The sequence below is a fragment of the Bidens hawaiensis genome, unplaced genomic scaffold, assembly GCF_021521415.1.
Source record: "Bidens hawaiensis isolate Kalapana, Puna unplaced genomic scaffold, B.hawaiensis_p1.1 tig00010636_1, whole genome shotgun sequence".
In the NCBI taxonomy this organism is placed as follows: Eukaryota; Viridiplantae; Streptophyta; class Magnoliopsida; order Asterales; family Asteraceae; genus Bidens; species Bidens hawaiensis.
This window is the reverse complement of record NW_027491815.1, coordinates 57,291-81,749: the sequence shown is the minus strand read 5'-3', so window position 1 is coordinate 81,749 and position 24,459 is coordinate 57,291. Positions and strand designations below refer to the sequence as shown.

General features: G+C 30.4%; 1 protein-coding gene across 2 annotated transcripts; it reads right to left on the bottom strand.

Annotated features, from left to right (window-relative positions):
• Nucleotides 1–17,242: 17,242 nt before the first annotated feature.
• Nucleotides 17,243–21,660, bottom strand: LOC143535825 (nuclear transport factor 2-like). Of its 2 annotated transcripts, XM_077029965.1 has the most exons (10): nucleotides 21,590–21,660; nucleotides 21,422–21,476; nucleotides 19,834–19,971; nucleotides 19,448–19,736; nucleotides 19,023–19,348; nucleotides 18,678–18,852; nucleotides 18,471–18,592; nucleotides 18,334–18,399; nucleotides 18,163–18,229; nucleotides 17,243–17,768 (listed from the first exon to the last, which is right to left on the bottom strand). In XM_077029965.1, exons 2-10 carry the CDS (start codon nucleotides 21,455–21,457, stop codon nucleotides 17,497–17,499), a joined length of 1,491 nt encoding a protein of 496 aa, XP_076886080.1. In that variant the 5' UTR covers nucleotides 21,458–21,476; nucleotides 21,590–21,660; the 3' UTR covers nucleotides 17,243–17,496. The 2 variants fall into 2 exon arrangements, with proteins under 2 accessions (XP_076886080.1, XP_076886081.1); XM_077029966.1 differs by lacking the exon at nucleotides 21,590–21,660 and having other exon boundaries at nucleotides 18,334–18,393; nucleotides 21,422–21,571.
• Nucleotides 21,661–24,459: the final 2,799 nt, after the last annotated feature.

Below are 24,459 nucleotides of genomic sequence, written 5' to 3'. Positions count from 1 at the left end.
CACTGTCACCACCTGATGCCACCATCACCACCACAAACACCATTGTTGTCGCCTCCACCACTGTCACCACCAAAACCATTGTCGCTGCCACCACCACCACCACCACCTGATCGTTACCGCTACCTCCGCCACCGCCCCCACTTGACCATCCCACCGCCACCACCACCGTCGCACTACCACAACCGACGCCACCATTGCCAATTTTTTATTTTTGTAAATTTTGTTTATTTTTAGGAGGGGTATTTTTGTCACTTGTATTTCCTTCCCGCTTATTTTTGTGTTTACCAAACAATATAATGTAATAATTCTTTCAATTTTCACATATTAACCAAACAAGACAAATAAATGATACTGATTCATTATATTCCCTTGTTCATTCTACTATGTCTCCAATCTATTATCACATGTTAAACATATTCTTCAGATTTTTGTTACATGTCCCTACTTGTATTATTCGTCATAGCTTAGGTGGGATTTATGAAAAGTAGTCTCCTAAATAAGAGTACAAAATATGAGGGTAGTTTAGGAATATTAGATGAGAAATAAAGTGTGTAGGGTAAGATAAGAAAAACACACAGCCCAAGGTGGCAAAAAAAAGCCAATAAATAATTGGGCCGGTTTGGTTGGTAGCAAAAGAACGAAGGGTGTATAGTGTACTAAGCACCGACGAAATGGTTGTTTGGTGTAGCGGCTTGTCATCAATACAAATAGGGGTTTATTGTATGCAAATATAAATATAAAGGATTAAAAATGTAACCCTTTGTAATTGTTATTATCTAACTATCTAACTATATTATTAAAGCAATAGACTTTAAGTTCATTTTCTTTTTTTTTATTGGTTGTTGATTAACCTTTCATGTATATCAATCATTTCTCTAATTTTTATCTTAATAAAATAAATCAAAAATATATTTAAATAAGATACAATAAATTCTCTTTAATTATTCTCTTTCATATTTAATTTAATTTTAATCTTGAATTTTTTATAATTATCTTTCAATTTAATAATTAAAACTCATAACTTTGACTCTGGCTAATTAAATTCATTTTGGGGAATTTCTAGGCAATTAATGATATTTACGAAATTATCACTACTAAATTATATGATATTAAAAATTTATTTCATCACATGTCAAATACTCATTTATTTGGGCGAGGTACTTACTATTTAACATTTCTCTTTAAATAATTATAAATCATTAAGCAAACCTTTAGGAAGAAAATAATAAGAGTCATCCACAAATGTGAATTTCGTCATATATACCGTTTTAAAAATTTTAATTTAAAACCTTTTAATAACCTAACAAAAAGAAATATTTAATTATGGAATTTCTATATTCTAACTAATCATTAATTATTATTTGATTAACTATTTGACTAAGCATCCATAAGGCTTACTATAAATACTAATGTTGACCGAGAATAATTATTCATAATTTAGCAATTAATGATTTAAATATATGAGGTTGATTTTAAATTACGGAATTATTTAATTAGGAATTTGTATATTTTAATTAAAGGTGGTATACATTTGATTAAGGATTTGATTAAGCATCTATACATGTTTACTATAAATACCGATGTTGACCCATTGAATAATTTTAAATTCAACAAATATTGATTTACATATATGCTGTTAATTTTACTTTTAAATTATATTAAAACCAAATTAGTAACTTATTTTTCCACACCTTATATGAATTACTTAATTATTTAAATGTTATTAATTATATTGTGTTGAGTATTTTTATTAATAATTCATGTGAATAAATTAAAACACTAGACAGTCAATGATTATTAATAATTCATGTGAATAAAAAATTATAAAATAAATTAAAATACTAAACAATCAATGATTATTAATAATTATTGAATATTTTTAAAATTTGGTCAAACATCATAACTAACCTATTAATGTAATTATGATATTAATTATTTTAATTATTATAAGAATTCAAAAACTTAATAAATCATCTCATTTACATTATATAAATCTCAAGAATGAAATCCTTAAACATTTTAATCTCTCTCTCTCTCTCTCTCCATCTCTCTATCTCTCTCTCTCTCTCTGATTATTCCTCAACCGTCTCCTATATTTCGGTAACGGCCGATTTTGTTATACGTTTTACCGGTAAGGTAATATTGTTTCCGGTAAGGTTTTTCGGTAATGTTTTATATTTATTTTAATTGTTATATGATTTTTTTATAATCTCTTTAGGTTGTAAATCAAAATCCAAGATTGAATTGATATGTTGAAGTTATTACGGTTTTCTGGTAACGTTTTCCTGTAAGGTTTTATATTTATTTTAATTTTTATATTACTTTGTTATAATATATTTAGATTCTATATCAAAATCCAAGATTAAACTGATAATTTTCCGTTTTTGTTTGTATTTGTATTAATAATTATATGATTTTTTCTTATAATCTTTTTGGGTTATATATCAAAATCGAAGATTCGGTGGAGATCTTCACTATTTAGTTTTTCCGGTAACGCGATTCAAATTTTCTGGTTGTAAGTTATAACATCAATTTTACATTTTTTCACATGATTCAAATCTTCTATAATTTGTAATATATTTATTATGTGATATTAATATTAATATTTAATTTTATCATTTCAGGTTATTGTCCCCAACTTGGTATAACTAATTTCATGGATTAAGAATTGTTTGATAAGATATCTTTTATTTTTGTTTAATATTGATTTATACTTATGTTAGTATTCATGTATTTATTTATTTTTCACAATTTATGTAATTCAATTGATTATTTTATAATCTCGAAATGAAATTTAGTTGATTATTCTATAATACATTAAATTATCTATAGTAAGGTAATTAATCTTATATTGTTGTTGGTCAAAGTCCAATTATATTGAATAGGTTTAAATAACATTTACATACTTGATTATATTGAATCTGTTTAAATAACAACAATTTGAATAAATTAAAGATTTGACTCAATTTGACCATTTATATTGAATAGGTTTAAATAAAATTTACATATTTAAACATAATTCTCATTCCTAATTTGACTAGTTTTTTTCAACCCTTTTTATTTTTTTGAATACCATCCATAAATATAAACTTATTTAATAATTATTCAATATTCATGCATTAAATAAAAAAATTATTATTATCTTCTAAATATTTCAAGTTACTGTGAATTTAATGTCAATTTCAACAAAATTCCTTAAGTGAATAATAAAAATTATTTATTTGAAAAATTTTGAAATTCGAATTCCTGACCATTTATATGAAGTTTACAAAAATATGTTATACAATTAATAATTCGGTGCTCACCTACATTATAGAATCTTTAATATATTTTACCAATTTAATATGTATTTATTATAATTTTTTAATTACCGTGTTTTAATTAAGGTAACCAATAAATTATTATTGTTGATTAATTAATATATTTACGTTTTTATAAAGATTCTTAGAATACGTATTTTAGTTAGGTTAGGTGATATAATGTTTTAAACACGATTAATTACAATATAATTAAAATTGATATGTTTAAATATACACCATATTTCAAGACAGAGCATAAAATTAGTAATGTATAAGAATAAGTTAGTAATTGATATTTATTACCATTAATATAATTGATCATATAAATTAAATGAATTTTGGTAACTAGTATAAATTATCAATTCCCATACATCTAAAATTAGACCCAATTAACGATAACATAAATAATTAAGTCTAGAAATAACTTTGTTTAGCTTTATAAAAAAATAATGTATGCTAATTAAGCTTATATATTAGAATAATTTTTACTAGAGACGGGATACGAAATTGAAAATTTTAATTGAGTCAACTAATTAAAAATAAATGTATAAACTAACTTCAAAGGATGTTTATTATACGGGATATGATACAATTAATTAAGCCTATGTATATACTATATTTATTTAATAAAATGATGTTTACTAAAGAAGGGATAATATAATATTCATGTATAATATAAGATAATAATAGACAAACAAAAATATAAGATTTTTAGTTTAAGATATACAATATATTTTATTATGTTGTACCATATTTTGAATATCCGAATATTTGATTTAATAGACAATTCTGATAATTAAGCCTATATATTAAAATAATGTTTAATGTCAATTAAACTGAACTACTTACGTAACAATAGATGCAAAATAATATAAATTAATTAATATAAATTATTAATCATTTAATAGAATTGATTGTATAGTATTTTAATTTATTTTAGAATTATTTTATTATTTTAAAGATTCATTATTATTATTAATGAATTTTACGTGTTTTAGTTAGCTAGGGGTTCAATTTTTTTTATCTAACCAATTTATAATTATGTTTAAATGTCAAGATGCATGCTTAAAATAAACCACACATATTTTCGATAACAATTTTATAATCATAGCTCATTGTCTCTTGAAACTAACAAAATTTACAAGCCAGTCATGAACAATATTTAACGAAAAACTAACTCAAAAGAAAGTGTATGGAATTTATATAATTTACCGAAACAAATATAACCTTTTAAAGTTAATAGTTTGACATTTTAATTAAAAAAATTAATATTTTTCCTTGATGGTAAGTTACTAACTATATATATATTTTTTTTCCAGTTTGACATTTGTTAGAAATAATTCGAATTTATAGCAGCCAAGTCCAAGAGATTCGCAATACAAAGTTTATCATTCATTTCAAAGTTTATACTGTTTTGATAAATGAGACGAATGCTGTGGGTTATTAGTTTACTTGTAATCGTCTTGGTATTCACACATATAATCTTAGATATTCATTATAATTGATTATTTATGCCAAATAATTATCATCTTTAATTTTAAAGATGCATTCCAATCATTTATACATTTATTTATTTCTGTGTTTAAGAATCGAATTTGATAAACTCTTTTGTAGTTTTTAATAGTTTCCAATCTCAACAAAGTTTCCATCTTTTATATTTGAACAATTTTTAATTACGCATAAATGTCAAGATTATTGTATATAATTGAAAAAAGAATTATATAATGAAATTAATTTTAAATAAAGTAATGATGTTAAATTGAAACATAATTTACTGCAGATTGCAATCACTTTAATAAAATTTTAATTTGGGAATGACTTCTATGTAATAAAATGAAAATTAACTGGTTTAATTTTAATTATCTCTATATAATTTTAGTTATACTTAATTAGTGAAATTAGTAGAATAAAAATTTATTGGTTCGATTTAACTTAATACATTTAACTAAAATGTCTTTGAATCGAAATAAAACAAAAGTTGAATTACAAAATAATTTATAATAAAATATACCTTTATTTATTTATTAATGTTGAAATGAAACTCATAATACCTTAAGACTTTAGTTGTATATTTACTGAGGTGGCTATGATTTATTTTGTTTTTTATATTGTGAAGCAAAATGACTTTTTTTTAATAAAATGTCGAAGAAGTTGATGATGGGCTAATATGATGATAACATATTCATGTCTTCGTTTAGTTTTTTAATTTAGGTGTATAGTAAGTTTGTATAAGTATTAACTTTTTATGTATACAATCTAAATGTTTAATATTTTGGTTACAAAGTTATGCTAAAATATTTGTGTTGGTTTAATATGCTATTTATGAAATTTTTTGGTTTTCTATATGTATATGGTTGTTTCTATGTTTTTAACACATGTGTAACATGGGCGACTATTATAGAAATATATTGGTGGGTTATATACTTTTACATAAATAAATTTCTGATCTCGATTCAAGTTAGCCGATAGTCTTCATATCCAGTTGAGTAAGTTGTGTTATTGTTGTTTCTTGTGTAATCTTTCTAATTTTCATGTCTTTAATATCTATATGAACGTCAAATATAAATAACCTATAATTGTCACTAAAGTTAATAGTGCTTGGTTTCCCGGTATTTTAATTTTTCTGTTTTTTGGATTAAAATCCTTCATTAAGTTAGCAAAATTGAAACATCATACTATATAAAATTTTGTTTTTATATTTATGATGTCCATCTTTTTCATATACTAACCATATTATATTCTATTACAGATGTCTTCAAATTAAAGAAAACGTAATTTTTTGTCAATCAACGTCTTTCAATAAAAGGGGTAATTCAAATGGTAAGTCATTTTAATATTTTTTTAGTTACCCTTTAAATGTTTTTTAAGAATGCCATTTTTTTGTAAACGTGCAGCTTCAACGACAAGAGAAATACTTACTGCATTTTGAACGGTAACATTTTATTTTAAACGCATTAATACAATATATTGTATTAAAATATAATTTTTATTAACTAAAATATAGTAAATAAAAATTAATATTTTATTAACTAAAAATTAGGCACTTGTAACGGAAAATTATAAACGATTTTTATTATATTTATTATTTACTACATTATACCTTTTTGATAAACAATTTTTAATAACATTGAATGTATGTTCACACATTTCTTTTTCTATTTTCTTTTTTTAGAAATGATACGAAACATAATTTTCAGTTATCCAATCATATTTTATTTTCTTAAAACCAATTAAAATATATGTTTTAATTAAGACGTGTATACGAATCAATTTATGTTAATTAGAGCCGCAAAGATATTTCTCCATTATTTTTTTACTTATATTTGGTTAACTCAACTTATATTGTTTCCATACTTTGCAACAAAATTCACAAATTTAGTCGTGGTCCAAATAAAAAATCAATTTTTTGGTTTTTAAGTAAGATCATACAAATTATTTTTTTATATTTTAATTTTGAACTAAAATTTTCATAACACGTTATGCTAAATAAAATCAAAAAGACCAAAATTATTTTGACTCATAGATTGGTTCTAAAAGTCGATGTGCCAATAATGTTATTAAGGAATATGGATTAGAAGAACGGTTTGTGTGATGGAACTAGATTGCGAGTAATTAATTTGGGTAGGCGTTTTGTTGTAGTAAAAGTTATTTCAGGTACTAATACTGGTTGTCGCATTTATATAATTCGTTGTGGTCTAACACCTTCAGATAAGAAACTTTCGTTTAAATTGAAAATAAGGTAGTTTTTTTCCAGTTGTAGTCTATTTTGCAATGACCATTAACAAAAGTAAAGGTCAATCTCTAGCAAGAGTTGACATATATCTCAAAGACCCGGTGTTTACACATAGACAACTCTATATAGCTTTATGAAGAGTGAAGAGTGGTGTTAAAATTCTTATATTAAACAAGGAAGACAAAGTTTCAAATAAAGAATAAATCTGGTTTACAAGGAAGTCTTTTTAGTAGCTTATGAATTTTACATTTTTAACTTTTGATTATGTTTTCAAAGATTGTAATTTGAATGTTGTTTGGGTTTATCTTTATATTTCACAATCATTGGTTTTCGTACCAATATTAGTTACAACTTAAAGTATGTTGTCGTCCCGAATAACATATAACAACTTATGTTGTTTTTTCAAATGACATGTGTTTGTTCAAAAATTTCAATATTTCCACATGTGTCGTACACGGGTTCTAACCTAGTTATTATTAAATGAGTAAAATATATGGATGTAGATAGGGGTGTCCACGGACCGCGCGAAAGCATGTGTGTCCGTCCGTTAAGTTTTTGACGGACAAACAAACGATTCACGAACAATCTACCGAACAAAAATTCATGTTTGCGTCTGTCCATTAAGAAACTGAGTTTTTCCGTGTCCGTCTGTTAATATTGTAAACAGACGTAACGAACAATAATGGACAAACATGCATTAATGGACAGACGAACATGTGATTATTAATGGACAACAGACTAGGGATGGGTAAATTCGGGACTGGAAATCGGTACCGATTTGGTACCTTCGGTACCGAATCGGTACCAACGTTTTGAGTTTAGGTACCGGTACGGGAGGGGACGAGACCGGTATTTCCCGAAATTTTACCTTAAATACCGGTCCCGTACCGGTACCGAACCGAATATTTCGGTACCGGTACCAAGAATCCGCGATTTTCGGGACCGGGACCGGTCGGTACCGGTACGGTCCCGATCTCATCCCTACAACATACATTAATGGACACTAATGAACAAACATACACGGTTACATATTAATTCCAAACATAGATCCAAACAACTTCACCTACAAATTTGGAATTACACCATATAATATCCAAATATACTTAACACTTAATATATTAACAAAAAGTGGATCACTATAAGTGACATCAGGCATATATGATAATACTAAAGTGTGATTAATAACACTAAAAATTCCACAATTAAATTACAATATTGGATATATCTAAACACTTACAATATCGGACAGACGTTACCGGTCGGACATTACCGGACATAATCAAACGAACGTTACCAGACGTTCACGAACACTATCGAACGTACTTGGCCCTTGTCCGTGTCCGTACGTTAAGTTTACCGAACAGATTATTTTGTCTATGTTCTGTTCGTTTATTAAATGGACGGATATAAACGAACTTTTTACTGTACGAACAATCAGACATCTGCCGGACGTCCAGTTTGCTTACTGCCCTAGATGTAGAACACCTAGAGTGTGGGCCTTGTGGATAAGCCCACGTTATTGTGAAGCCCACCCTTTACTCTGTTATCACTTCACCCCCTTACGAATTTACCTCAAATATGGATTTTAGTTCTCAACAAAAGGACAGGCCCACGTCATTGGTGAGCCCAAAAATTACATCGAATAGATTAAAAACTTTCTAGACCTGTTTTTTAAAAAGGTAAGATTATTTGCATTTGTTATAAAAACTTTGCTGTGTGTAAACATATTATTTACATTTTCTTTAAACGTGTAAATACATTTGTTGTCTCTCTTTCTTACCACTGTTGTTTTCGGCCTTTTATTTTATTAGTGTTGGCTTGTAAAACATTTGCTAAAAGCATGAACTTAAGGCTCGTTTGTTTCATGAAATTTGTAGTAATTTAGAGAAACTGGAAGTTAATTTCACTTGTATTGTAGATTTTATAGTTTGGAGAGAAATGACAAAACATCATGTTCCTCAAATAAACACTATGGAGAAATTTTATGATAGCGTTCAAGTTCAACTATATGTAGATTACTGTATGAGAACTCGATAATACACTAGTTCAACTAAAGAACCGTGCGAACACTAGTACAAATGTATGCACTATGTGCGTTTACAAGAAAAGAATAATATGATGAAAAATAAGTACCATAAAAAAATCAATAAGTTCACTTTCATCACTTAATATTTGTACTTGGATGTCACTATTCATAATAACTTTTTAGTCTATGCATTTTATAATATTATAGGCTACATTGAGTGAGTGCCGGGAGGGTATTGGTATCGCCTGGCCTTGATGGGAACACCACCCTCTCCCCTTGGTATCGAAAAAATATACCCCGAGAGGGGAGGTGAGCTCGTCCCAATGGCATCCAATGGTCAAATGACCGTTCAACGGTCACATTTAAAAAACACAAATTAATAATAATGATTTAAAAACACACACACACACAAATATAGATTTTTCAAACCAAACCAAACATCTATTAAAAAAAATCCCATCTTCTCAACCCACAAATCTATCCATTTAAAAAAATGAATTACTAAAATTCCACCATCTGGCTCCGATTTTGAAAGCAATGATGAGCAAGAAACCATGACATTCCTTGGTCTAGACGCATAAGCGGAAGTCATCCTCGAATAAAAAGATGAGTTTCGATGAAAAGGGATTATGAAGCATCACGTGAATGGCTAATGAGAGATTATTTCGTTGAAGTTCCCAACTTTAATGGAGAAATATTCATGCAAAGATTTTGGATGTCCCATGGGCTATTTTGAAAATTTTTGCTAATTTGGAAGCAAACTTTGAGTATTTTTAACAATGTTATGATGCTAGATCCGGAAAGGAGTTCTCAACAATTCAAAGTGCAACAAGCAACGGGGTTGTTGTCAACGCTTACAATGAGATACTAGCTATGTCTGAAAGAACGTCACGTGACACTTTACAAAACTTTTGTGACGGCATTATTCATTTGTACAGAAAATAATATTTGCGTAGACCCCAACCAGTTACGACATAGAAATTTTATACGATGCTCTTGAGAGACTGCATGGATTTCCGCGTATGATATGAAGCATTGATTGTACACACTGAATTGGAGGAATTTCCCAAAGAGTGGCGAGGCCAATTCATGTGAGGTGATAATAAGTACACAACGATATCCATCAAAGCAATTGCCTCACAAGATTTATGAATATGACATGCATTTTTTGGTGTCACCGAGTCGAACGACGACTTAATGTTCTATACAAGTTGTCGCTACTCAACGAGTAGATGCATGGCGGCACCGAAGTGTCTGTTTAATGCGAACGGGCACTATTTTGATTTAGGTTACTATCTTACAGATGGTGGTATATACACTGCTTGGTTAGTCTTTGTAAAAACACATTTTTTTTCGGTGGAACCCACAAATAACAACTATTATTTGTGTGTATATTCCAATTGTTATACTTTTACTCCATCCGTTCCGTTCAAAGTGTCTTAGTTTGAAATACACAAAGTTTAAGATAGATTAAATTATTGTTTTCTTTGTTTATCAAATGACAATAATGCCCTGGAAAATTGGGTCCGTCAATATTGTTTATTAATGTTAGTTGTGCGTGTGTTTAAGGGTAACTTTGAAAATTGGCTAATAAATTTTAAAAATATACATTTGTAATATGAAAAATAAAAAAAGAAACGTACACTTATAATTAGACCGTAAGAGTATATTTTTATTGATTGCATTTTAAATTTTGTCTGTATTCTTTACTCCAGTTGTAATACCTTTATATTTTTATTGAATGCCTTTTTTTTCAATTAATGTTCATTAAATAAAAAGATGAGCATTGAAAGTGATAACTATTTATGTAGTTATTTTTAATCTCAAGCATTTATTATTTTATCATATAGCTAGAATTCAACATATTTAATTTTTCTCATCATTTTTAATAGAATCAAAGTATGATAAAAGCATCGCTAATTTATTTCAACAAGAATTTCTAGATGATATCACCAAATATATTTCACCCATTTCTAGTTTCTGCTCAAAAGATTTATAGGGTTCTAATATAGAAAAAAAAAAATGCTTACCAAGAGTCATTTTTTACTTTAGGCCAGGGACAGGGTAACTATAAACCCTAAACCTTATATTGTCAACTTCAATTTTCCCGATTTACAGACCTCTTTGTTTCCGTCTAATCTTGTCGATCTCCCGATCACCACATATACACATATCTTTTTCTTCCGAGCTCCCCTACGAACGTTTTATCCTTTTAACTTTTGCTAATTTAGCATCTTAACTTTTTAAAGTCTCTGTAATCACCCAAAATTTCGTAAGTTTAAGTTATATCAACAAACCTTGTAAAATATGACAATACGATACTCCAACGTTAAGTTGATTCAAACTCCAAGTTTAAGTTATGTCAACAAACCTTGTAAAATATGACAATACGATAATCCAAAGAGATAAATCTTCCTTGATATTTCATGATAGTTACATAAAGTATAAATTCAAAATTTGGAACACTTCATATAAATGTTGGATGTTGATCTGATAAGCGTACGTTTGATGTGATATAAAGAGTAAAGAGTTAGAACACATAATACTATAGTCATGGATGAAAGACCTTAAACCATTACTAATATTGATGATCTTATTACTATAAAAAGAGAGAGTTTCTCCTAATGGGAACTAATTGTTGAAGTTAAGAATTTCCTAGCGATGGAAGTTACTAGCTACTAATGAACAATGCCTTCATGTTGATTAAGTTGTTAATACTGATTATGATTATGATCATACTACTGATTAAGTACTTTTTGCGGATGAGAATTTTTATCTTGTTAAGAAAACCGCGTAAAATCAGAGCAATACTATGATAGAAGATTCGAAGAGTTTATGTTTAATTTGTATTCATCTCTTGTAATGTTGTTTGATTGTAATTATCGCTTGCATAAATTTCAAGATCTTAGGTAGATTTAGCTTTAGGATTTGTACATATTTAAACCGTAATTTTAATAGTTGTAAAAGCGCTGCAATTGTCATATTGCAACAATTTAAGTCTAAGCTTTACGTATGTGGTTATACTGAAGATTCATACGTGACCCTACCCTCCTAGGGATCTCGTCTTTCCAATCATCGCGTTAGATTGACTTTCTTAAAGATTTATGGCATTTTGTGTCTTTTTTCAGACCTAATTTCTTTAGGGTTTCAACTTGTCTAATTAAATCTCAGCTCATAGTACTAATCCTTTATAATTTCTGCTACTGCACATTAGACCTCCGGTGTATTGCTAAACATTTCATCTTTCTGATAAGCTTCAACCCTTGATTTTGATCTTAGAATCTCTTTATCGATGCTTTACCATGTGGAAGATCAGTTTTCTATCAAGATTAGATCGAGGGTTTCAAATTTTATTGTAGTTTATAGGTTTTGTATACGGCCTTTCCAATGTCGTAGATTTTAATGTGAATAGTCTTAATTAGTTAAATGTGTTTATTTGTTTTAACATTCTATAAGTAGTTGGATGTGGTGTGTTGATTACTTTGGTGATGAACTCTTTGCTTATCGTTTAATTCTTACTAGCTAGTAATAAATATCAGGACTTTGCAATATTCGATTGATCGCATGTCTATAGATTTCATTTACTGTGAAAGCTCCCAGAGAAGACATTAGAGGGACCTTTCCTATTAAAATTGTTTATTCTTGGATATACTTATACTTATCGTTTTTCCAAATGTGTCTTGCGGATACATATAATTCAGAAGGATATGTGAGTACGTGATTCATACACAACGTGTTTTTCCTTTATTAGGGGTTTATAAATCGATGTCGACTTTTTAAAGTTACCTATCTCACGTATGTAAAGAAAAAAAAACCCTACCATAACATCCATCTTTTTGCCAATCTTAAAAAATAAAAACTAAATCATAAGGGTACAATGGAAACCATTGAAGTTTTTATATATCCAATAATTAGTTGAAACAAACCTTATTCTACAATTATCAAAACTTATCTTAATATCAAGATAAACATTTATTTTCCTCTCATTATTTGTAACTTATCCTATATTCCTAAGCATGTCTTACACAGTCTATTGATACAAAGCTATACATATGAAATCATCTGCTAAAACTTATCCCACACATATCGAAACTAATCCTATAGATATCGAAAATATTCATACAAGTACTAGTCAAAACATAATGCATCATATATAATGAATACAATATCACCCACATTCAATTCATACAAGTACTAGTCAAAACATAATGCATCATATATAATGAATACAATATCACCCACATTCAATTTATAAACAATCTACACACAATAATAAATAAAAAAACTTCAAAAAGCTAAGTTTATTTATTATTATTGAAGCAGCAACACTTATTATATGATGATATTCATGTTATAAGAAAACATGTATCAATGCAACATCCAAAAGTAGATAAAAGTTTATAACCCCAAATAATATTATTCCAAACAATTGGAATAAAAAAAACTATGGTTGCGGGGCCGGTGGTTCACCATCATTGGCACAACCGCTGCTACCACATCCACCGCTACCTCCTGCCCCATCGGCACCATCTTTTGGACCCTTTGGGTCTTCTTCTTTGTAACAATGAATTTCGACACCGAGCAACTTAAACTTGAAATTAGGTTTTGGCACTGTCTTCACAGATGGTTCGCTACCACCAGCACCGCCATCTTCAATGCATTTTGCTCTTTTTTCCGCTTGTTTGTCTTCATCGCCTTCGTCTTTGTCTGCGGCCACCGCCTTACTCCCATCATCAGACACAGCATCTACCGGAATTTGGTTAAGATCGACTGATGTAATTTCATTGGAAACAACATCTTCTGGTTTGGCTTCATCACTGCTGTCAACTACCTCACCTTCAGATTCATCGCTGTCAAGAATGAAACCATGAAATCAGAATGAAAAATTACAAAAAAAAAAAAATGAAAACCCTACTTTTGTATTAATTAAAAATGATTGTTTTAATAAAGTGTATTGATTTCATAGTGAATAGAGAGTATGTTGCTGCATTGACTGTGAAAAGGTTTACATTAGAATATTAGATGGCTTATTTATTTAAATTTTATAATTTTTATCTAGCATTTAACTTAGTTAATAATAATATGTGTACCTATGTTTATATTTTATTTTTGTTGTTTATTTTTGAAATAAATTTTAATAAAAACTGAGTTTTAAGTAAATTATTTTGAATCATGTAAACTCGTAAATATTTTATTTAAACTACAACTCGATCAGTTTATAATAAAATTTGCATCTAAAAATGAAAAACAATACACAAATTTGTGTTTTAGTTTCTTTAGGTATTAGATGTTAGAAATTACAGAAACTTTAAACAATTTGCTAAATAAAATAAAAGAAATTGTAAAAAAAAACATCCTATCAGATATCACACATTATTAGAGAAAATGTAAGCTATATGTTAAATTATTATTAAAAAAAAACTTTTCAAGATTGATTGCTTCCAATTTCGCATGAACTTCAAAATTAATAAATCTAAAATTGTATTGAACCACACTTGTAATTAGAATACATATACACATCCATACCTTTTCATCGAGGATTCCATGTCTTTCTCAGTAGGTTGGCTCACATCGCTAGGCGATTGTGGTTCTTCATATTCGTTCTGAGAAATCTCCACCGGTTGTTCCATACTCGAAAATCTTAAAGAGAGAAATTGAGAATGCTAGAGAGAATGTGTTTGATATGTGTGTGTTTGTGTGTTACTTATATATAACATAAATAGTCCTTGTGTAAAACCTAAAAATTAATAATGAAAATAATTATAACCTTTAGGCATTAAGTACAGTATTAAATTAAAACAAAACACATAAAATAAAATTAAAAATAAAAATAAAAAGTTAATAATATTTTTAGATTTATTTTGTACTTAGTTTTTTTAAAAAGAAATACCACAAACGTACACTCTTTAGGTTATGTGTTGTGGAAATAAAATGTGAAAAAAAATGATGTCTCGTAAACACCAGGTGTGTTATGTGTAAAGGGTTTCACCTTTCATCCAAATGTATTGTATCATGGGATGTGAAATGTGACGGGTGAGTAATAAAAAAATGATGAGGTGGAGCAATTAGTTTATATATTAATTATTAACTACACAAATAGAGCTCCCACGCATAAATTACTAATTTTGTCTCTTATTGCCGCTCCCGTTGTGGAGTTTCGCACCCTCTTAGCTAAAGTGACGGGATTTAGCGTCACCTTTACCACAACAGATAGCCTTAATTCTATATCTAAGATCCATGCAAATACCCGTAATTAGATTTGAACCATTATCGCTTGATTGGAAAGAATTCACCAATGTCATTTAACGACAATAAAAAAGTTACCATATAGTACATTTTTAAAAACTTACCATATATTAAAATAATCACTTTTACCATATATTTTACCATATACTATAGTAATTATCACTCTTAGATTTATTTTGAACGTATAAAATATAAGGTATTTTAGTGATATAAAAGATTTTGAAATACCACACTACCTATTTTATTGTTTATTTAAAAGAAAACGAAAAAAAAATGGAAATTATACATGTATTTGACCTTTTTCTAATGCATATTCAACCTTAATTGATTTAACTTTTTTATTAAATAAGCATTAATTAGAAAATACTTTTGTGTGTAATCTTATACAAACTTTTAAATTTATAGTTGTCAGATATTATACCTATTCCATATATGAGTATTTTAATTAAAAAAGTACCTTTTTTTATCAATATTGACTTGACTGAAAAGAACATTTAAAACGTATTCGATAAGACATAAAAAGTATGACTGAAAACTTGGTACAAAATATATCGGTCATATTTTTTGGAAAGGGCTGAGAAAACATAAAAAAAATTACTTTTGTAAATTTATTTTTTAACAACTAACAATACTAAAATGATTAATAAAAACATTTTTGCAAGTTATCTATTGACTTTGTTCCAACAATTATCTTTTAATCAGTAATATTTTAAGGCGTAGATTCAAAACCTGACTTAATGTGATTTTCCCCACAATGATGTTTCCACCTTAATTATGTTTCTATGTGAGTTAGGCTTGTAGCTTCAAATCAGTAGTATTGATGATTGACATCTCGTCTCAGTAAGGCTCGCATGGATACTGTGGTAATTCCAAACTTTGTTTTAGAAAATAAAAAAAAAATAAAATTAAAAAGAAAAAAAGCTTTTTCTATATAGTAACTAGTAAGTACTTTATACATAATACAAATCAAATTTTATGAAATAGAAACGCAATTGCATTAGATAATTGTACTTTTATCTAATTTGATAATTTCTTTTGTTTTTATAGAATTTAGGGGTGTTTGAGATTGTTTCTTAAAAATGTTTTTTGCTTTTTGGAGAGGCAAAATGTCCAAAATGCCCCTCCAAAAGCACTTAAAAGCACCAATTTGATGCTTTTAGGTGCTTTTAGAGGGGTATTTTGGACATTTTGCCTCTCCAAAAAGCAAAAAACATTTTTATGAATCAATCTCAAACACCCCCTTATTTATTGTATCAGTTGAAACGGTATTAAATAAATAATAAATTTTGTATAATCATTTTATTTGGAAAATAATATAATATTTGTACATATACCTTTGCAGCTTTGCACTTTGCTAGCTATGAATAATATCGTGTCTGGTTTCGAGTTTGAAAATATTTTTTTCTTTTTAAACGGCTACTCATAGTACCCGTCTAATCATATACCTATTTATAAGCTACTTTAACTCTTCAAGAAATAATATACTCTCAAGTCAGGGTTCGAATCCAAAGGGAGAACAATTCTAATCTAGATGATAACATCAACTTTCAAAACACAATTTATGCATAAATAATTAAATAGAATATTTACTATTTTCATTTATTTCAAATTAAATAAAGGTTCATTTTTGTTACATTCGTTTGACTTAGTTTGGGTTTTAAGCCATTTCCTTAATGTGAAAACAATTTTAAGTTCAAGTGATAAATAGTATCACAAATGATCAAATGTTTACATTTTATTCATGTGACGTTACATGCAAAAGGCCCCCAAAAATGTTTGTCGGAGAGTATAGAACAGAAGCATCACAGACAAACAATCTATCGACTGTATAGAATTTTGTCTCATCGCTCTCGATCTGCTTCATAATTCAAACACATAAAATATAAGTGTCATATCCTTAGTCCCAAAAACAAAAATAAAAATCATAAACCTCCTCATGATCATGCAAGAAATAATCAGTTGCACACCCAACAATAAGATCATCATCATCATCTACTCTACCAAAATCCACTTCCAAAGATGAAAAAATAATAATAAGACAAATAGCTGGGATGAAGCTATACTACAACAACACAAGTTACCAAAAACCCAACTCTTTCCAAGTTGGACAAAAAACTCTCCCAACTAAATCAATCAATGTCTTTGAATCCTCCTTCCCTACCAATGCCCAATAAAAACCATCACTCACTTGTTCAAGCAGTTGCAGAAACCCGTGGCGCCATATTCTTGGCGGTTCCATTAACTACTACTCCGCGGTTCACACGCTCCCTGTGATATCCATCACCACGGTTGGGAGGTGCTCCACCAGGCACACCACCTCTGTTGCCGCCATAATCATTCCTACCGCCACCAAATTCACCAACGCGATTGTACCCTCTTCCACCACCGTAGTTTCCACGGCCCCTCAGCCCTTCGTTTCTGAAACCACCACCACCCCTTCCAACAGGAAACCGACCACGTGCTCCTGTTCCAAAATATAACAGCTCAAAAATAACACGCTATGATGCATTTTTTACCTTTTCAGTGTCGTTAAAATTTGTGATTCAGTGGCAATTAAACCCATTTAAGTACAGACTCACCTTTATTCTAAAAAGTATACTGCTATCTTAGAACAGTTGCTTTTAATCATATATACATTAGACAAAATATTGGAGTCAACCTAGCCCCCAATTGGATCCATAATAAAATTACTCATTCTGAACCACACGTTATTATTATTATGTATCAACCAACCCACACCCATTTTTGCTACCTGTAATCTATATGCATTATATGTTTCTTTTACTATCTTGAAGCACATTACAGTTAAGATATAATTGAAGAAAAACTTAAGTCGTTAATAAACATAAAAAACTTGCCTTTTGAGTATGTGGACCGTTTCTCCTCAGCAACGGTATTGCGCCCACCGATTATGACTGGCGAAGCCTAAAACAGCATATGATATGTATATCAGATGACCCGATAATATAAATAACCACAAATAAGTATGTACATGAATGACTAACATACAAACAGAAACTGACGCATACCTCAATCGCCTTTTGAACAGCATCAGGCTGCTCAAATTCAACAAATCCAAAACAGAACCCCTGTTGCTGCCATAATATTTAGTGAAAGTTAAAAAATAATAACACATAAAAAGACGCTTCGAGAAGTAGATATGTACCCTATGGCTCCGAACTTGAATACCATTGGGCTTAATAGGCCCAAATTTCTTGAACTCATCCTCCAACATAGCAGGTGTAGCACTCATAGGAAGCCCCTTAATGTAGATGGAGAACCCTTCACCTGCCCAAAACGAGAGAGATTAAAAATATTATTTGTGCATAAAATCATAAAAGTATAAATATGCTTTCAAAGAACGTAAGCATACCTTCTTCCTCATGAATATCATTTTCAACTGCCCCAACTTTAGAGATCGCTGACTCCGGAACCGGGACAGGTGGTGGGACACTGTTCACCTTCTGCTCTTGGATCCTCGGTTGATGTTTCTTCGGGACCGGTGCTGGAGACGAAAACGGAACACCGTTCTGCTTCAGGTCCATTACCTTAAACAACAATAAAACATCCAATATATTATGTTAATGAAAAACTAGATTATAAAGATTAAGAGAAAATTGCACAAATGTTTGAACCAATTGTGTAACTTTTAAAACCTAGGGACCAAACTTGCAATATGAACGAACCACGGGGACCATTTTCTATAGAAAAAACTTACAATAGAAGCATATGACTTCTTTGGGGTTTCTTCAATCTTGGTGCTGGACTCAACTTCAACAACCGGTTGAACAGGTACTGCGTCTTTCTCCTCCACAACTGCCACCTGGACTTCATCAACAACTTGAGGTACTGCCTCTATCTCCTCCACAACCGTCACCTGGACTTCATCAACAACTTGAGGTAATGCTTCTTTCTCCTCCACAAACGCCATTTCCACCACCGCATTCTCTGGCGGATTGATAACTACTTCAACTTCAGATTCTTTAGGTGGGTGAACAACTTGATCAGTTATATTATTCTCCACCATTTGTACACTTTCAACCACTGCAGATAAAAAAAATGAAGCATATGATAGCTTAGTTTCAAATTTCCAAAGAAAATTAAGTATAAAATGTCTGCGTGTGTCTTAAGTTCTTAGCTCGCCTTGCTCGGGATTGATGGAATCCTCGACATGCTCAATTGGGTCGATGTTTCCATTATTTTGAACACTTTCTTCAATGTAACGAAACATATCATTTAACACAAAGTAGCCTTTGTCTTGTGGTGCAAGAAAGAAAGATTGAGTGAACTTTTTAAGAACATTGTCTTTTCCGGTCAGGTACCCTGTGACTAAAACGTTCACTCCGCCACTCAATGATTCTTGTGCGTCCACAGATTTAATCTCCACCCTGAACTCGTCATAGTTAAGAGATAATATCTTAGCATTGATTGCCTGCACATTCAAAAAAGTGAACAGAACTAAAACATTATAAAAAAATATCTTCAAGAGAACACTTATTGACAAGCGTATTTATAATAACATTACATACGTCCATGGTAGTGGTTATGCTCATGGAACCATCTTCCTCGAGACGTCCAAGTTTGCTGATATTTTGATAAAACCGATGAACTAAACCAGGAGATTGGTGTAGTATATGATAATATTGCTGGACAAACGCATTGCCAACCTATTTACAAACCAAACATAAAATAAAAGCATGTTACTGCAGGCAATACAACAATATAAAAATTCTAGTTAAAGTGGTTTAAAGATGCACTCAACTACTTGTAAACATGAGTAAAGAAACTTTAAAGCTTAAATTAATTGACATAAATAGACCTTTGATGAGAAACACCTACTAGGTTTTTCACATGGACTACTAGCAGCTTTTGATTAACAAATTACAATAACAAAACAAGTGCATGAAATCAATAAGTAAAATGTTGCTGTTTAATCCATGAATGGTGACACCAAAAACTAAAGAACTAAAGATTGAAAAGACCAAATGAGGTATCAAGCGTACCGCGACATATTTACCAATTGTATATGTGTAAACATTTTAACAGAGCATCAAAAGAAACAAGAAGAAAGTCATACTAAAAATCCTGAATTCATTTATAATTTGCATAGGTTTACATCAACAACACCTATAAATTTAAAAGCTAGCATTATCAGCATAAACCATTAAAATTATACTTAACATAAAAAAAAATTATATATAAAACTATACTACAAACTAATATCATTTGCATTTTAGCCCCTGACATCAATTGCCCTAAAACCAATAAACACAACTATCAGATAAAAGAGAAAAAAAAGAAAGATGAAAAGATGAAGCCAAGAAGTATAATGAAAGTGAAACAAGAAGCTTGAAAAATTTGTTGTTTAATTGAAATTATGGGGGTGTTTGGCCTGTCTTTTATGTTTTTGCTTATGCTTATATTATAAAGTAGCTTATAGCTTATTTTCTATTATTTGATAAGCTCATTTTAAGTGTTTGGATTAGCTTATATTCAACAAGTTAATTATGTGTCTTAATAAGTTGTTAAATCCACAATTTTTTAATTTGTTAAGAGTAATAAGTTGCTTCAATAATTACTAATTCATCATCAATTGAGGGCAAATAAGTAACTTACAATCTTATACAAATAAACTTATTTAAATAAGCTAATAAACCATCTTCACATAAGCTTCTTCAAATGAGCTTATATAAGCTCATAAGCATAAGCTTAAAAAGCTAAACAAAACACTAAGTTGAGCTTATTTTGTAAAAAAAGCTAAAAAAGCTATAAGCTTGGTTAAAAAAGCTAGGCCAAACACCCCCTATGTTGGCATAGCTCACTCGAATAAACGCATATATCTTAATACTAATTATGATACTCCTGAAAGCCTAAATCACACAAGCCACACCAAAGACTGTGTAAAAACAAACAATATAACTAGACAACATAAATAAAGTACCATTAAAATCATAAAAAGGTATTGAGCTCAGCACATCAATATGATTATTTTTATTATTAATAATATATACAGGTAGTTGTGGCACACAAATCATTACCACACAACAAAATGATAAAGCTTATGTTGTAAGTTTACTATTAATAGACAATAAAAATAATGGAAATAACAAAACATACAACTTGAGGAGACACAGGTTGCTGCGGAGCTGCCATTGTTGAATGTATGAAAACCCTAACAGAAACAGAAAAATGAATAAGTGATTAGAGAGCACATAAATCATCAAATAGAAGTTGAATACATAAAGAAAGACAGATCGATTGGAACGAGTATGAGTGAATCTGTACCTGGATGAAGAAAGTATAGAATCGGTGATCACCAAATTTGTGATTATAATTAGGGTTTGGTTTGGTGTGTGTACGGATGGATGGATCTCGGGCGGTACGTCAAGGGAGAAGGAAAATAAATGTGGGAAAGGGTTTTCAGGTATTTATATTGTACGGAGGAGGGCAAGTCCGGCTAAACCGGACCTGAATCAGACCCGGTTATTTACGATACATTTTAGAATACCATTAAACGATTTTGGGTCCGATCATTATCTCTTTACATAAACCGGACCGGGTAAGACCTCTAGATCTGCTATTTTATAATAGAGTTGGTTGGATCACGGGTAATAAGAATAGTACTAGATAGGTTCGGGTCGGGTCTCGTGTTCCACACCCGTATTTTTTCCTCTTTAAATTTGATAATGCGAAACTTTTTTTTTATTTATTTATTATAAACTTAGTTTGTTTAATGTAAGAAATTACATGGCGATTAGTTGCGTACACATAATTTTCACAAAATAGTTTTATGTGTAGCTAATGGGCTTTGGTGGGCATGGTAATGTGTAGTTAGTGGGCCTTCGTGGACATGGTAATGTGTAGCTAATGGGCCTTGCTTTCCATGGTAATGTATATACCCTATCCATCCCTAGAGGTAGGCATGTTCAAAACGGTTTGGGACTAGGAACCGGAACCGGTTCCGGTTCCTATATTCAAAACCCCCTTTTAAACCGGTTCCAGGCTCGAACCGGTTAGGGAACCGAACCGGTTCTCCCACCCTCGGACCCCTAACCTATCTAACCGGTTCTTACCGGTTCCTGTACCGTAACCGGTCAAAAAACGGCTATTTTTGACCTCAACGGTCAAAAAACGGCCAAAAAAACGGTAAAGGAACCGGTTCCGGATGGTTCGGTTCCAGAACCGGTTCCGGTTCCTACCCGCCCCCACTCAGAAATGCAAGAACCGGTCACGGATCATCGGGTTGAATCAGATAGGGTCCGGTTCCTACAAAAAACGGGTAGGAACCGGTTCGGGTCCACCGGTTCGGTTCCAGGAACCGGTTTCGTTGAACATCTCTACCTAGAGGTGCACACAGAAACCGGTTTCTAACCGGTTAGTAACCGATCCAATCCTAACCGGTTACTAACCGATCATAATCGCCGGTTAGTAACCGGCTTGTATTTATGAATTCAAAACCGGTTATACACCAGTTAACCGAACCGGTTAACCGATTCTTTTAATTATTATTTTATAAAAAACCGGTTAACCGGTCCGGCCTAACCGGTCAAAACCGCTTCTCCAGCCGGTCAAAACCGGTTACTACCCTAACCGAAAAACCGTTTAATGCCCGCTAAAAAAAAAACCTGTTAGCAAAAAAACCGGTTATAGGTTAACCGGTTAATCGATTTGTGCTCCTTTATCCATCCCTAGGGGTAGGTAGGTCGGGTTCGGGTATTGAAAAAACAATTTTCGGGTATTTTTTTCAGGTCTGGTTCCGAGTTTTGGGTTTTTTGCACCTCTAGACTTGATTTATATATTATAATAAGTAACGTTAGGTCATAGCAAGTTACTTTTTGTAAGATTGCATTCTAGATAAATACAAATATATTAGTGTTAATATATGAAGTCATATTGCTCGATAATAATTTTAATCATTGACACTGCCAACTTTCACGTTTGTTGTTAATAACAACTAGTTTTATACCCGTCCGATGGAATGGCGTTTAATGTCATTATAACATAACTATTTTCTTTACATTCGAAACCAAAATAGTATATGTTTAAGATTAAAGCTCAACGCGTTTAAATTATAAGTAAGAAAATTGGCCGACTTCATTAAAAGAAACACAAAGCAATTAATCAACAAAACAATGAATGCTGAACAAAAAAGAAAACTAAACTTAAAACTATAAAAGGTTGACCAAACTACCATTAACTACAAGTTGCAACATGAATTTCACAAACTACCAACAATAACTATATTCCTTTTTGGACCTGCAAATATTAAAATGCCGATAATACCCCCTGAAGTACCTTTACAGCAATATGTGATTTCAATAACAATGATCTGTTTGTTCACCTGCAAACAAAAAAGGGATTTTATGATAAATCCTTTGTGTAAACATACACACATAAATTATTAGATGAAAATTATAAAATACCCTTTATCAGCATATTTGTGCCCTAAAAAATGATCCAAAATCAACAAATAAAGTGTTACCTGCCACAACTTTTACAATCGAACATATGTTACAACTAAAAAGTTATCATCCAAAAAAATATAACTAACTACATGAACAACTGTAATAAATCACCCATGAGATGCAGCCCAATGTCAAGGTCATCCAAATGTATCATCAAGCATAGGATCGTAATAAAGAGAGATCAAACAGAGCTGCATTATGAGTGAGTTTAATTAATAAAAGAGAGAAACACTAAAATTATGTTAGCAATTTAATTGTTCATGTTCACCAAAATTAAAATATGTAGTGTGTGCTTGTGTGTTTTATTTATAACTTCTCTTATCTCTGCATTATGAGATTTTGAGAGAAAGTGTGACAGATGCAGAATAAAAAAAAAAATGTTAACAGAGGTAAACAAATAAGAACCTTGCTCACCAGATTTGCTTCAATTAACAATTCAATTTCAGAGGGTAAAAATTCGATTTTGATATCGATTTCAATACCCCGCGAGCTATGATTTAGAATAGAACCCCAATTTCTTCAACGAACTTTAAATAGGAAAAACGGGTATCAAAATGATGTTTCAACGTAAAAGATTTGAGGGGCAGATCAATACCGTCGTGAACTGAAAATCGTGGTACCGGCTCCGATCAGTGTTGATTTTTATTAACACGAGATATAATGTAAGTAAAGTTAGTTTCAGCAATACAG